Consider the following 15,270-nt stretch of genomic DNA (forward strand, 5'->3'; position numbering starts at 1 on the left):
CCACAGAATAAATATTTAATGTGGTAAACATATATACTGAAGACACATACCAGAAATGCCAGCTCTGTAAAACTGTGCCCAGCTTTTGTAACCATCTCACTGATTTTAAAGATGGAACAATATGGACTGGAAACTGGATCATATGTGCAGGTCTTAAAATATGTTGTATCTGATGTCTGCTTCATGTTTGACCTTTTAAAATAAGATGAAAGTAAAGTTACAATAAAAATACAGATGCGGAATACTGTCAATTTTATGGGGTGTTTCTTTGTAAGATAGTTTTTTTTTTATAGAAAAAGGGGCATTAGTATAGGAGAGGGGACCCTATGACAAAAATAAAAAGTGCTGCCTCCCTATTATTTTTTTACCACTCACTTCTGGTCCGAAATATAACATATTTTAGTATAATACATGCTACAAATATAACTAGTCTAGTTTTGTGAAGTTTAATGCACAGTACATAGGAAGAGTCTGATGTTTTAAAGGGGTATTTCAGTATCAGAAAACAGTAATTCAATAAAACTATCACCTCAAGATGTATAACCTACTAATATAGTGTTATCACAAGTTCTACTGGCTTTAGCATCATTTTGTTTGATCGCCCCCTGAAAGGGAGTTGTATAGTTTTTATAATTTTCAATGTGGTATTGTCTCAGCAGTTTCCCGCCTACTCGCTCCAGAGAGAACACATCGCCCTCTGCTGTTTCAGGAGGTGTGGCTGGATCTTGTCTTTAAGCTTTATCCCCACCTCGAGTGATGTAATCACCTCCGACCAGACCCTACAGCTTACATTAACAGCTCCCTGCCATATACACATATATTTTTATTTGGACGTTTAGAGAAGAATGAGGTGTGTTTATATCATGCTGCCTTGTGTCACAGGCAGAGGAACAGACAGGGAATAAATGCAGCAGGTACTGAAGATTTTATCTGCTGTGCACTAAAATATTCTGCAACAGCTCTGGGCGGGAAACTGGGATAAGAGCTATGGGAGGAGAGTAGTCAGGATGTGAGGACTGTGATAAGGAGCTCAGGGAAAGCAATGCATTCTGGGAACTGTAGTTCTGACCAACTGCTCAACTAGAAAATAAGGAGAGGACATGGTAGATTAGAGGATTACATCACCAGAAAACAAATGTATTTTTGTTGATTTTAGAACTGAGGCAGATGGGTAAGCAATGCTACATGCTGTTGCAGCATTTTTATTTCGTTTACCTGACATCGGTAAAAAAGAAATAAAAAAAAGCCCTGAGCCAGAAAGCAAGTTTCACAAGCAGAAACACGTTATGGTAATTTTGCATAAATAAGAGTGTGTGTACTTTCCATTTGGATTGAATTTAGCCCCAGCAATGTTAGCAGTTACAGGACTAGGGCAAGTGTATGACACAATTTGCAGAAAAAGACCACAAAACTCACACATGTAAATGTATCCTATTTCTGGATGGTAGGGGTTAAATGGAAAAGGTGACAATCTACAAAGAGGCCACCATGATTTACGAAAGCTGTGGATCATACATTCTAAGGATCAGATGGAGGGACATTTAGGGTATATCCTAACAATATTCAATATGTGTTCATATGTACAGTACCCTTTTGTACAGTCGGAACAGTCCAGTGTTTTCAAGGAACCAAGCCTGTTAACAATTTCTTTATAGCTGATAAAATGAACTAGCTATATGGAGTACAATCATTCATGACAGAGGTAGCAGTATATTGGCAGAATATATGGGCAACTTTTAAGGTTTGTCCCTTACAAGATTTCTTATTGCTCCAAAAATAAATTTTGCCACAGTTACTAGACAGATGTCAAATAGACAATGGCTACAGCTCTGACTCTTAAAGGGGTACTGCGCCCCTAGACATCTTATCTCATATCCAAAAGATAGGGGATATTTCTGATCGAGGGGGTAGTGGTGTGATGTCATGACCACAGCCGCCCGAACCAAGCGTTCTAAACATAATGTTCAGAACATTGGGTGCTGCATGGAGATCGCTGGGGTCTCAGAGGCCAGACTTCGCGATCGGACATCTTATCCCCTATCCTTTGTATAAGGGATGCTATGTCTAGGGGCAGAGAACCCCTTTAAGCAGTGTTTCTCTTAAAGGGAATGTCAGCTCTAAGAGCTACAGACACTGTTGGATAACTGTTAGGGTATAAAAGCAAACTGTGCCTTTGGGGTTGATGGGGGTTGCCAAAATCTCCTTTTTATTTTTCAGCCAAGTGTCAAGGATGCAGTCAAAAGCCTAGTACATCAGTCAAGAAGAGGCTAGAAATGAGGGCAAGTGTGGCAGTCTGGCTCCATCTCCTTAAAACTTGAGAAATAAAAGAGACATTTTACATGTTTGCCATCCACAAGAATAGCTAATAGGGTGTAAAAGCTAATATAGCTGACATATTGCCTTTAAATTGTACATTAAAACAACATTCAAGTAAATGTATCAAACCAGGGGGGGGGGGTGATATGGGGGTCCCATGATAAAAACTTATAATGCAGCTTAAATCTCACCATGATCATTTGGTGTCCCTAATGCACAGGGATAATGCACACAGTCACTTCACAGTACAGAGGTAATAACACAGTAACACAGTAACAGTACAAGGATGATAGCCTCAGTGATGTAACCGTACAGGGATTATACACAGAACAGGTATAGTGTACACAGTGATGTCACAAAACAAGTATAGTACACAGTGATGTGACAGAACAGGTATAATGCACAGAGTAATGTCACAGAACTGTTATAATGCACACAGTGATGTCACAGAACAGGTATAGTATACACAGTGATGTCACAGTATAGGAATAATTAGGTAGATTTATCTAAACCTGTGCAGGGGAAGAATTAACTAGTTGCCTATAGTAACCAATAGTTTTTGATAAATCTCCCCAAATGTACCCTGTGATGTAACGGTACGTACAGGAATAATTAGCGCAGTGATATTGTAATGTCAGTTTATGTGTTTTTGTATTTTTATGTATAGGTGTGTATTCACACACTAGGATGTTCAGAGTGGTTTTCTACTCTCCCTGGATGGGGAATGGTTAATGCTCTAAACAAATGAGAACACAGGTGTGTCTATTTTAAGCCGGACTTCTCCTGCATTCAGGGCTGGTTATTTAGTTTAATGCCACTATGTCTGTTTGTGCAATATTCTGACTATGTCTGCTTGAGCATTAACCTTGTATTTATCTTGTCATTTTATCTGGGTTTTTAGCCATGGTTATATAGCATGCTCCTTATATTTTAGTCTGTGTTACATTAGTCGGTTTTAGGATCATGTTTGTTTGTTCTGCTTTGTCTGTGTTCACACTGTGTTAGTCTTGCTAGTGTTATCCGTGCTCTGTATTTTCTAATTCCTGTTTGGTGTCCTGGAGTTTATTAAGACTCATCCAGTTCTAGTCTTGTATCTTGAGAAATATCCTGTCTAGTATCCTGACCAGTGTTCCTCTACACAATAGAGTTTGGTGTTCTGTGTTTTATATTTCTGTTTCCTACTGGGTCAGCATCCTGACCACACGGTGGACTGTGCCTGTTGGCCAGTAGTCTATTTGGCTATTATTAATGGCTACTCCTTTTGTGGAGTTGGGTGTCCAGTTTGTTTGTTCTGTCCCCCTGTGTGAACAGTGTCCTATGTTTCCTTATTAATTTGCCTGTTTATATTCTGCCCTGTAAGTATTTGTATCCTGTTTGGTATATCTGGTTGTCTAGTAGTTTTCTGTTTCTGTTCTTGCCTGTGACCAAATATGTATATTATGTGTTTTAATTCCACTGCACTTTAGCGCAGGCAGGGACTGGCTCCAAGTTGTTGATTCACCGCTTAGGGTGTAGGGGCAAGTAGGCAGGGAGAGTGTTTTTAGGATCAGTTTTGGGCTCACTCTCCCTGTCTCCCAGTCGGTCATGAAAGATATCACAGTAAGAATGCACAACATGAAATCATGGCATATCATGTGATTTCCGTATGATGCCCTGGCTACTTGAATGTCCTCAGAGTAGAGCAGCCCCTCTTTCCTAAACAAAATGCAAATGACGGCACTCTCAGCCAACCACCAATGTCTTGCCTCAGCTAGTGATTGGCTGAGTGGGCTGTCACTTACATTCGTCAAGGAAGGTGGGGCTGGAGAGTGCCAAGGATGGGTAAGGAGCCAGAGTCTCATACGCTAGAGCACGGGTGGCCCTGGCAGTCAAATCCCCCCCGTGATCAGACACTTATCCCCTATCTGTACATACAGGTGAAACACAAAAAATGTGAATATCGTGCAAAGTTAATTTATTTCAGTATGAGAGAGATTCACCACAAGCAAAGCAAGATAGTTCAAGCTGTGATTTGTCATAGTTGTGATGATTAAGGCTTACAGCTCATGAAAACCCCAAAGCCCTACCCCCCCCCCCCCAATTACTATGATTTGGGGAGCCAAGTCCTCTGCTGGTATTGGGCCACTGTGCTCCATTAAGTCCAGGGTCAATGCATCCGTCTACCAGGAGATTTTGGCGCACTTCATGCTTCCTTTCCTTTTAAGATGCATTAATGAAATACAATGGACTTTTGCACAATATTCTAATTTTCCGCGTTTCACCTGTAGGGCATAAGTAGGCAAAAAGTTCAGTTCCCTAAAGTACTTATAAAAAAAAAAGAGCCATCTAGAAGAACAGGCTCCTATGAGGTTTTTACCATCCTTATCCTGTACACGAGGAGGTACATTAACACTTTCTAAATCTGGGACATTGCTATAGCAACGATTCCTCCATGTACTTAATACTTAGAGAACCTGGAACTTGATATAATGCAGAAAACTTAACTCTTGGTCTGAAATTTGGTCTGAAATGTTTTCACAGTTCCCAAGACACATTTAGTAATGTTCTAGTCTTTTCTAACCATTGTGATAAATGGTTTAATCTACAGGCAGATGTGAAGTTATTCCAGAGTTTTAAATATATTATAAATGTAGACTTCAAAGATAAACACACTCACCTTGAGAAATTAAATTTGCTGAAGTGCACTTCATTTTTAATGAAAAGAGTGAAGTTTTCAGCTTCATGTAATGGTATTTTGCTAAAGAGAGAAAGAGAGAAATACTTGGATGAAATGTACATAGTTGCTAATACAATTCTGTGTTCAGTTAGTTTTTTAGAAAGCAGCACAATTTTAATGGGCAAAAAAAACCATTCAATTATTTTTTTTATTGTATTTTAAATTATTTAAAATAAAGAAAATGTATTATAATTTAGAGCAAAAGTTTATTTCTCTGAATATTTATTCTAGCCACATAATAGGTAATCATGCTAAACTGGTGCTGGTCTGACCAATGAGACTTCTGACAAACAGAGGCCCCTGTTTGAACCTCTCCCCCCTTCACCACCACCACCACCTTCCCCAACCATGGATATAAATACTTTCAACAGATCAGCGGTACATTCAAACTTTATGGGACGTATAGAAACGGCTCTGGCCATTTAGAACACCCTTTTAATTTTATTTGACTGGTAAAATTACAGTACAGCTCTCAAATGATTTGAATTGCAAAGGTCCAACTATCCTCTTCTCCTGGCCTGAAAGTTTCCCATCATTTGCTGTGACTCTTTCACATCATGTTTTGTCGTATTAATCCAGCCCATCAGTATCAGTTCAACTGGATCCTACATGGCTGTGCTAGCTGATGGCTGGAATTACGAGGCTCCTTCTTTCTGCTTTATAGGGTACTTTCACATGTGGCATTTTGATTAAGCTGTGTGCCAGTATTTGAAAGAATTTGGGGGAGTCTGGAGGTATTGTGTGTGTGTGAGGGGGTGTCTGGTGATACTGTTTGGGGGGGGGTGGAGGTACAGTTTGGGTGGGTGCAGGAGGGGAGTCTACAGATATTGTGTGTGTGGGGGAGGGGGAAGGTATTGTGTGTGTGGGGGTGGAGTCTGAAGTTATTATGTGTTTGTGGGGGGTCTGGAGGTATTTTGTGTGGGGGGGATCTAGAGGTTTTGTGTGCGTGTGTGGGGGATCTGAAGGTAGTGCTGAAAAGTGCAAAGCCAGATCAGAGAAGATATTATCTGTAAGTCCCTGCATATAGAAGCACTGTAATCTACATAGCCAACAGATATATAGATTGCATTGCTTCTTTTTGCCCATTTTTTGCTGTTCGTCGAAAAAGTATTTAGTTGGTGTACCCGCGGAAATTTTATTTTCCAATGACGCAACCCAACCAATAATTTTAGATAAAAGACAAAACATGGCTAAAAAGATTCACACACACAATACCTCCAGACTCCCCCCTCAACACACACAATATTTCCCCCAGACTCCCCTACACTAACACACAATGCCTCCACACTCCCCCTCCACACAAAAACACACACAATACTACCTCCAGACTCACAAACACACACACACACACTACTTCCAGACTCCCCTTCCCCCACACAAACACACAATTCTACCTCCAGACCACCCCCCCCACACACATACACGCACAATATCTCTAAACTCCCACATGCACACAATACCTCCAGACTCCAACCTCAACACACACAATATATCCTCCAGACTCCCCCCTACACTAACACACAATGCCCCCACACTCCCCCTCCACACAAAAACACACACACAATACTACCTCCAGACTCACAAACACACACACACACAATACCTCCAGACTCCCCTCCCCACACATAAACACACAATAATACCTCTAGACCACTGCCCCCTCACACACACATGCACAATATCTCCAAACTCCCCCCCCCCCCCCACACACACACACACGCACACAATACATCCAGACTCTCTCACACACACACATTACCTCCAGATTCCCTCCCCACACATTGTCTCCAGTCTCCCGCAAATACCTCTGGCCTTCCCCTCAAATGCCTCATGCCCGCATGGCTTTTGACAAGAATACCACAAGAGTTTCTGCATCCATAATCATGCAAAACCAACTTGACTTCAATGGGAAAGAGATCATGTAGTCACCTCTAAATTAATCGAAGCCTCATGGCTGATGCTTCCTCCATTCCAGAGAAAGCCGCAGTGCATTGCTTAGAGCAGATTTAGCCTGTGTAGTATTATATTATATTATTATAGTATGATTAATTACCTGATTAGGTGTGGCTCCTCAACAGGACACCAGCCATATATCTCACATGTGAAATGAGTTGTATTACACTTCCCTGTTTTTATACCTGCAAGAAAATATTAGATAGATCTTTTTTGTGTCCATGGTACCTACATAGAGGATTTCAGTACATTTATTTTTGTCATTTTATGATTACAGACTATGCAATGCCACTAAAAGCAATACCTGATCAAATGAAGTAGCATATTACTCAATGGAGCATAACTACAAGTTGACATGTAGTGTGGTAACAAATTGTGTATACCAAAATGAAAAAAAAAATTCAATATCAACTGGTGCCAGAAAGTTAAACAGATTTGTAAATCACTTTTAATAAAAAAAATCTTAATCCTTCCAGTACTTATCAGCTGCTGAATACTACAGAGGAAGTTGAGTTGTTCTTTTCTGTTGGACCACAGTGCTCTCTGCTGACACCTCTGTTCATGTCAGGAACTGTCCAGAGCAGGAGAGGTTTGCTATGGGGGTTTGTTTCTACTCTGGACAGTTCCCAAGATGGACAGATGTGTTAGCACAGAGAACTGTGGTCAGACATAAAAGAGCTATACAACTTACTCTGTAGTATACAGCAGCTGATAAGTACTAGAAGGATTAAGATTTTTTTTAATAGAAGTAATTTACAAATCTAATATATAAGAATAAAAAGAGGGGTACCAAATGCCTCTAGACTAATACCATAAAATGGTACATGATGATGAAATTACAGAAAAATAAATAGAATCGGACTGTGCTTCACTTTAAATGATGTACAAATTTAATATAAAATAGTACAAATAAGACATAAAATAAATAATGCAAATCTAATACATAAATGCCTCCTACCACAGGGCCCTTGTGGGGAGGTATGGTATTGAAATACAAAAATATATTACAAATGTTTAAAAAATAGCATGTAAATTATATGCTACCGCTATCCCGATATTGTGCAAACCGACATAATGTACTTTTGTAAGGTACACTCCGTTCTCATGTGGTTTAGAACAGTTCGCAAAATGATATAGTTACCAACTCCTAAAGGTGGTTTTTGGCTGGACGTCCGAGAGATAGATGTGTGGACAAGCCGCTATTACTTACCTCCGATACAACTCCATCATCTGCTGTTTTCACACCTGGCTGCATTCGATCCGCCATTCTACCAGACGCCGAGAGATCTTCCACGAGGCTTTCCTTCCTTTGTTTCCGGAGCAAGATCCATCTATCTCCGAGTATATCTCCATCTCCGGAGCCACTCCGTGACCGGTGACTTCTCCTCGGCCTGCGGCAAACGGGCCCGTCACCGCAAGCGCATGCCAGCGCTGGACACAGCCTCCACTACATCTGTCATCGAGCCTGCATTCATCTCCAGAATTATTCAGTGACCGGTGATTTTTCTTTGGCCTGTGGCATCCGGGCCCGTCACCGTAAGCGCATACTAGCGCTGGACACAGCCTCCACACATCTATCACTCGGACGTCCAGCCAAAAACCACCTTTAGGAGTTGGTAACTATATCATTTTGTGAACTGTTCTAAACCACATGAGAACGGAGTGTACCTTACAAAAGTACATTATGTCGGTTTGCACAATATCGGGATAGCGGTAGAATATAATTTACATGCTATTTTTTAAACATTTTTAATATATTTTTGTATTTCAATACCATACCTCCCCACAAGGGCCCTGTGGTAGGAGGCATTTATGTATTAGATTTGCATTATTTATTTTATGTCTTATTTGTACTATTTTATATTAAATTTGTACATCATTTAAAGTGAAGCACAGTCCGATTCTATTTATTTTTCTGTAATTTCATCATCATGTACCATTTTATGGTATTAGTCTAGAGGCATTTGGTACCCCTCTTTTTATTCTTATATATTATTTTGTATTGGTATCCTTTTGGTGTAAATACTTTCCATTTAGCCTCGACTAATCTATATTGTGAGCTGCACATACCCCATTTTCTTTCTAATTTACAAATCTGTTTAACTTTCTGGAGCAAGTTGATATGAAAAAAATTGTTTTCCACCAGAGTACTCCTTTAACGTATGCAGTGACAGCTATTGATACAAATAATGATAATTCGTGAGAATTTGTTTACTGCAGATTACTGCTGTATAGTGCTGCAAAAAATAAAAAAAATTTGACCCCTCCGCAAGGTCTGCTGTTTTTGCTCATTTGTAACACTTGTATGTTTTGGATCATCATACTACTGTAAAAAGAGAAAATGTCAGCAGCATCTCCCACACTAACCTGAATATACAGGTTAATAGTAAAGAGAAGCTGCTTAAAATGCAGTTTACCTGCTGATAAAAATGTGTTGTGCTGTTCCGAAGCAATTGTTATTCATCCAAGTATTCAAACTATCTGAGCAATAGAGTCAGTCTCCAAAATTCTGAAGTTATTTTACTGCTTTTCTGTGGTCTTTCATTCTTTCCTTCTGCCTTTGATAATGCAAACTCTGCTTTGTTGCATTAATTAGCCCAACTTGCTGTCTGGTGTACATCCCATAACAGAAATCCTATTCTTGTGTACACTCTGGCCAGGAATTTAGCCAACTCTTTGTCTCTCCCACTATATAGGAGGTTTTATAGTCAAAAAGCTATAGTGAGAGGAAGGTAAAGTAGAGTGTGCACAGCAGAGCTGACAGTTTGAATTAAAAGCAGAAGAAAAGCATGAATGACCACAGAAGATAATAAAATAATTACCAATCAATATCTGTTAATTTATTAGACAGTTGAAAATATCTTTCATCATCATCAGAAAAGGCATTTAAGATGAAGGACATATAAATGTACCATTTCCACTGATCACAGGTTCTCCTTCGGTACAGTTCGAGTCTTCAGTACATCTGCCATTTAAAATTGTTGGACTCTTTAGGGGGGAAAAAACAGCATATAAAACTGAACATAATGAACACAGAAAAGTATAAATCATAAGATACGCAAATGTGAATGTAAATTCATGTAAATGCAATTGTTTAATAGTTTCGCCATCTAGAAGTGTTTTCCAATGAAATAGTCACCCATTTTTATTTTATTGCTTCACCTTTGCACCATGTGATTTCATTTTCAATTGTATGATAATATCCAAAACAATATAATTATTTTATTATTATCCCAAGTTGAACTCAGTAAAAAAATATGCCATGACTGCGGTATTTTGTCAATCTGCCTAAAACACATAAGCAAACAATCAAAAATTCATACGTATTTCAAAACGTACCATAACATAGCACCATCAAGTGAAAAATAAAAAAGTCATAGATCTTGTAATGTGGCAACACTAATAATTTTAAATAATTTTTAAATAATTTTTTAATATGTAAAATCCTATATAAATTTCGTATCAATGTAATTGTACTGAGCCACAGAATAAAGGTAAAATTTTATTTTTACAGTATGGTGAATGGCGTACATTTCAAATGGAAAAAAATAGCATTTTTTTTTTCATTTGACCAGAAAAAGAGATTTAATATAAATGAACCAATAAGATATATGAACAACAAAATGGCGGTATTAAAAATAAAATACCAGCAGATTTCTGTGTCCATATTACCTCCTTTCCCGACTGTGGGCTTACTAACCTGAACTCCCAGCATCATAGGGATCTATTATGGGCACCAGACCCACAGTCATGCCAGGACTTGTGAGCATAATGCAGATGCAGAAATACACTCATATTACTATTTTGTAAAATGGGCCTAATTTTCCCTAAAAATGCTAGCGGAAAAATAAACTTCTTACCTCTGGGCACAAACCTAATTTTTGTCCTGGTGTTGAGATAAAGTTTGTAACCAAAAACAAAACATTTTCTCCCTGTAATGCAAAGTTCATGAAACATATGTCATACATGAGCAACCATGTTGAAATTACAAACTTGTATTTACATTTTAATTGATATACAGTACGTATGTAGAAACAAAGAAAACAAAAAAAGATCTTCATAGGTGGAGAATTTCTGACCAAAGTCATGATGCTCAGTGGAAATTTTTGTAGGTCTAGTATACACAGCAACTTTTTCTTGTGTGTATTATGCTTAAATAAAAATGATTCAATTTAAATCTCTTCCTTTTAATACAATTTCTTTGCTGGTTAGTTTCTTAATTTACATAGCAGTCAAAGCTCAATTTTATAGAGCTCCAAGTCCCTAGGACAGACCTAGGGTTAAATGATAAAATACTAACTTGACACTGCTACCTCTTAGGGTAGGGTCACACGTGCCGTATTTTGCTGCATCATTTCTGCAGCTGATTTGGCTGCCTATTGACTTCAAGGTAGGGAAATATGCAGCAGCAATAAAAAACGTGGTCTCAAATGGCTGGAGGCGCTCAACCCCAAATGCAGTTGTGCATTTATACTGGGGGAGCAGATCCTGCCCTTGTAGTCCGTTGCTAGGGGCGATCCCCAGCATAAAAATGCATACAATAGAGGATGCCTGCAGCGGACTACAAGTGCCACAATAGAATCCTACACCAGATAAACGGTGTGGATGTGTAACAATTAGAATAATACAATACAGGAATATGGGTGCACTACTGTGGTAGATGTATACAATGACATTGGCTATCCCTCAACACTGATGTTAGCACTAGCTACCATAAATCTTCAATTTAAATGTGAAAATTCATCTTTTAATCTTAGGGATTGTGAGGCCCTATGGTTTCCTCATTCAGCCACTATATGGTCTCCTCTTGCTACTGCCAATTCCAACGCCAGGGCATTAAAATTGGGAATCTAATATGGTCTCCTCTTGCTGCCACCAATTCCAACGCTGGGACATTAAACTTTGGAATCTAAAATAAATCTTAAATTTTTATTTTTAAATCGATGTAATCTTTTCAAGACTGTGGCCCTATGGTCGGCGACGTCATATACCTGTGGAATTATCACAAGAATTCAATGAAACAGCTTGGATGAACCATAACTGATTAAAGGAAACATTCACTCTTTCACAATCAGGTGGGCGATGAGAGGCAGGGGCTGGAACAGGTGGTATCTCACCAGCTCAATGCTCACCAGAATGGGTCATCAAAAGATTAAAATAAATTCAAATAAAAAAAAAAATAGAAATTACATAAAAATTCTGCCACATCCAGATGCTCTGCGGCAGTGATTCTAATAGCGATGCCTGTAATCTGCATGTTATACTGAATTACAGTATTATTTCACTAACACAGCACACTCCCTATGTGTTTTAGGACAAGGCAAAGTTCTACACCCCTATTGAGCCTCTCTGTAGGCCAGAAATAGCTGTTTTTAATAGCCATTTTCCGCAAATAAATTTGGACCAAACCAAATTTTTTCAGAAAATTCGGCGAATCGGCCAAATCGAATTTTTCAAAAATGAGCTCATCTTAACTAGCCAGTATAAATGTCGAAGCTGTCTACTCATCAATACATCACTCCAGAGGATTACGGGCAGTAGAATATTTTTTGAGTACAAGAGGTTCACATTATCATGTACATAACCAATTTGTATTCCAGCTGCTCAATTTTGCTCTCACCAGGAATTACTTTCTTTTTCAGAGCCGTTTTTACCACCAGCTTAGGGGGACCGCCATGGGGAACCCCTGTGCCCCCAGCTACATGAACCTCACCCTTGGCTGGTGGGAGGCGACCACCCTATTCAGTGATGAGAGAGAACACTTTAGCAAATCGGCCCTGATTTGGTTGCGTTTTATTGACAATGTTTTCGTTCTTTGAAACAGAACACAGGATCAATTTGGCAGCTGGTGCAAGCTATAAACTCTAATGATCTAGGACTCTTTTTTACGTATGAAACTCAAGAGAGGGAACTTGCATTTCTGGACATAAAAATAATTTTTGATTCTGATAACACACTTCAAAGCATGATTTTCCGCAAAAAAAAAAAACATACACTAATAGTTTCCCTAGGTGGGAGAGCTGCCCCCCTGGTCCCCTCAAAAGGGGAAACCCGAAAGGGCAGTACCTCCGCCTTAGGAGAAACTGCTCCTGACACGAGGACTTCAAGCAAGAAGCCCATGTAATGACACAAAGATTTCAAGAGAGAGGCTACCCCCAATACATTCTTACAGAGGCTCTAAGGGAGACATCCAGCAGGTCACGTAATGAACTTGTTCCTTGTTTCAAAAAACAAAGCGAATGTAACTGGAAATTTACAACAGAATTATAGGCACTTTTGATAAACTGGCTGCACCCAAACGTAATATAATTACGCAACACTGGGAGATTTTGAGAATGGATCCTGATTTACGAGACATTGTAGAGAGCATACCACAGATCATGAATAGAAGTTGTAAAAGTCTTGGTGACCTTCTGGTTCAAAGCCATCTGTGTACCCCTGATTCAGTCACCCGGACGTGGCTAGGTAGGATGGCACCAGCTGTCAGGTGCCATAAATGCAGCCACTGTACATGACCAAGACTACAACTATCCCCCTATCTTCGCATCCTATTAAACAGTTTATAAACTGCTCTACTACTGCAGTAATTTATGTAGCCCTTTGTACATACCCACTTATCTAGGGCCATGACCCAGATCTATGCCCATCCGACAGTTTAAGAAAAGAATTCTTGAACATTTGGGAGACATCAGAAATTCCCGGAATAAACCTGTAGTGCTACATGTTAATTCTGTAGATGGGGCTATTCATCTTGCATAAGATTTGTGGGGATAGAAGAAGTTTTTCCTTCTGAGAGAGATGTCGACATCAATAGATTACTCCTCTCTAAGGAATGTCACTAGATTTACCTCTCAACTCCATTTCACCTTATGGTCTAAACGAACAACTTCAGTTTGTCTGTTTTTTATAATGCGTCCATTTTCAGCGACATAGGCTATTAGGTGACTTTATTAGGCAGCTAGTGACGGCTGTTGTCAGCCACTGAGGAGTTTTTAGTCACCTCTGTTATATAGGGTTCAATAGGATCTTAACAGGAGGTTCCTGTGCAGGACCACCCTTTTTAGTGCAGCCATCCCGCTTAGGTATAGAGTGTAACAATCAAGGTACCTCAGGGACAATGTAGGTATCCCTAGGGTCCCGCTATATCATCTGTCACCATCCACCTAGGCCCCCCCCTGCAATTAATGGCACATGTCGCGGTTATTAGTTGATATCTACATCCTACACCCCATTTGATTATACTTAACCTGACCCTTAACAGGCACTGACCTGCTGACCTCTGTTGCCTGTGTATGATTATATATCAGACAGGAGGCTCCTATTATTTGCATTTCCTTCTTTTAATTTGCCCAATAGCAGAAAGAAAGATGTACTAACAACAAACTTTGAAAAAAAAAGAGGGTGTAACACTGCATAGCAACCATATATAACACCCCCTTTGTGCTCCTCCAATCACATCACACACTGTCCCATAAAAGCTGGCTGCAACTCCGCCTCCCCCTCTTTCTTTCTGCTTAATAGCAGCGTCTACATCAGATAAGTGTCTCCCCTGTGTTACCAGTTTACTATTTCCATATGTCCTTATAGCCTTTCAGTGCTTATATTATCTTATATTTTCACTATCTTTTGGTTGTTGTTTCCTCTTGGTACTGGAGTAGGTACTCTATACTCCGGCACCACCTTTTTGTTCTGTGTTAGGTTCCGTTACTACTACTACTCTTCCCCTCTATATTACTGCTATCGGGACTATCCCGATCCTTTTTCTGGACTCTCTGACCCTTCTCCTGGGCTCTCTTTCACCCTACCTTGTTTTCCCTGTTGTCTTTTGGCCCAGCGCCATTGTGTGACGCCGGCCTTCTTCTTCTACCTCGTAGCCGCGCGAGACTTGCAGCGCGCGTCTCGCGAACGCTCTTGGGGGCATGGCGCGAGAACGCGCATGGTCTCGCGAGCCTTGCGCTGCGCGATACGGCCTGTCGGCATAGGCTGCATCAGTGCGGGCGCAGTGCTTTAGCAAGATGGGGATCAGTCCCCGGCCGGAACTCTCTTTGATCGTGCGCTAGTGCGCACACCCTTGGAGGGCGCAGCGCAGCACAGAGGTCCTGTGGGAGCCGACAGGGAAACGGTGGAGCAGTGTGTATTTCTACTGCTCCTTTTCTGTTGCACCTGTCGACTTCTTGTAGACCGGGAACAAGTCATCTTTTTTGCTCTGTACATTTATTGTGTAATTGTTTGTTCCCTTAGTTTCTGGATTAAAATGTAATAGTCCTATCTACTGTGTTTTCTCC

The 15,270-nt window shown here is 40.0% G+C and overlaps 1 protein-coding gene across 2 annotated transcripts in view; it reads right to left on the minus strand.

The window, feature by feature from the left end:
* P2RX6 (purinergic receptor P2X 6) overlaps nt 1-15,270 on the minus strand; it is a 50,795-nt gene that overhangs the window by 17,335 nt on the left and 18,190 nt on the right. For both annotated transcript variants that reach the window (XR_008847404.1, XM_056537236.1), the window contains exons 3-7: nt 10,846-10,917; nt 9,898-9,973; nt 7,086-7,170; nt 4,973-5,053; nt 51-192 (exon numbers count right to left, since the gene is read on the minus strand). Coding sequence is in view for 1 of the 2 variants with exons in the window: in XM_056537236.1 (XP_056393211.1) it covers nt 51-192; nt 4,973-5,053; nt 7,086-7,170; nt 9,898-9,973; nt 10,846-10,917 (456 nt within the window). In the remaining variant the exon portion in view is untranslated. The remainder of the gene's footprint in view (nt 1-50; nt 193-4,972; nt 5,054-7,085; nt 7,171-9,897; nt 9,974-10,845; nt 10,918-15,270) is intronic.

The sequence above is a fragment of the Hyla sarda genome, chromosome 1, assembly GCF_029499605.1.
Source record: "Hyla sarda isolate aHylSar1 chromosome 1, aHylSar1.hap1, whole genome shotgun sequence".
Lineage (NCBI taxonomy): Eukaryota > Metazoa > Chordata > Amphibia > Anura > Hylidae > Hyla > Hyla sarda.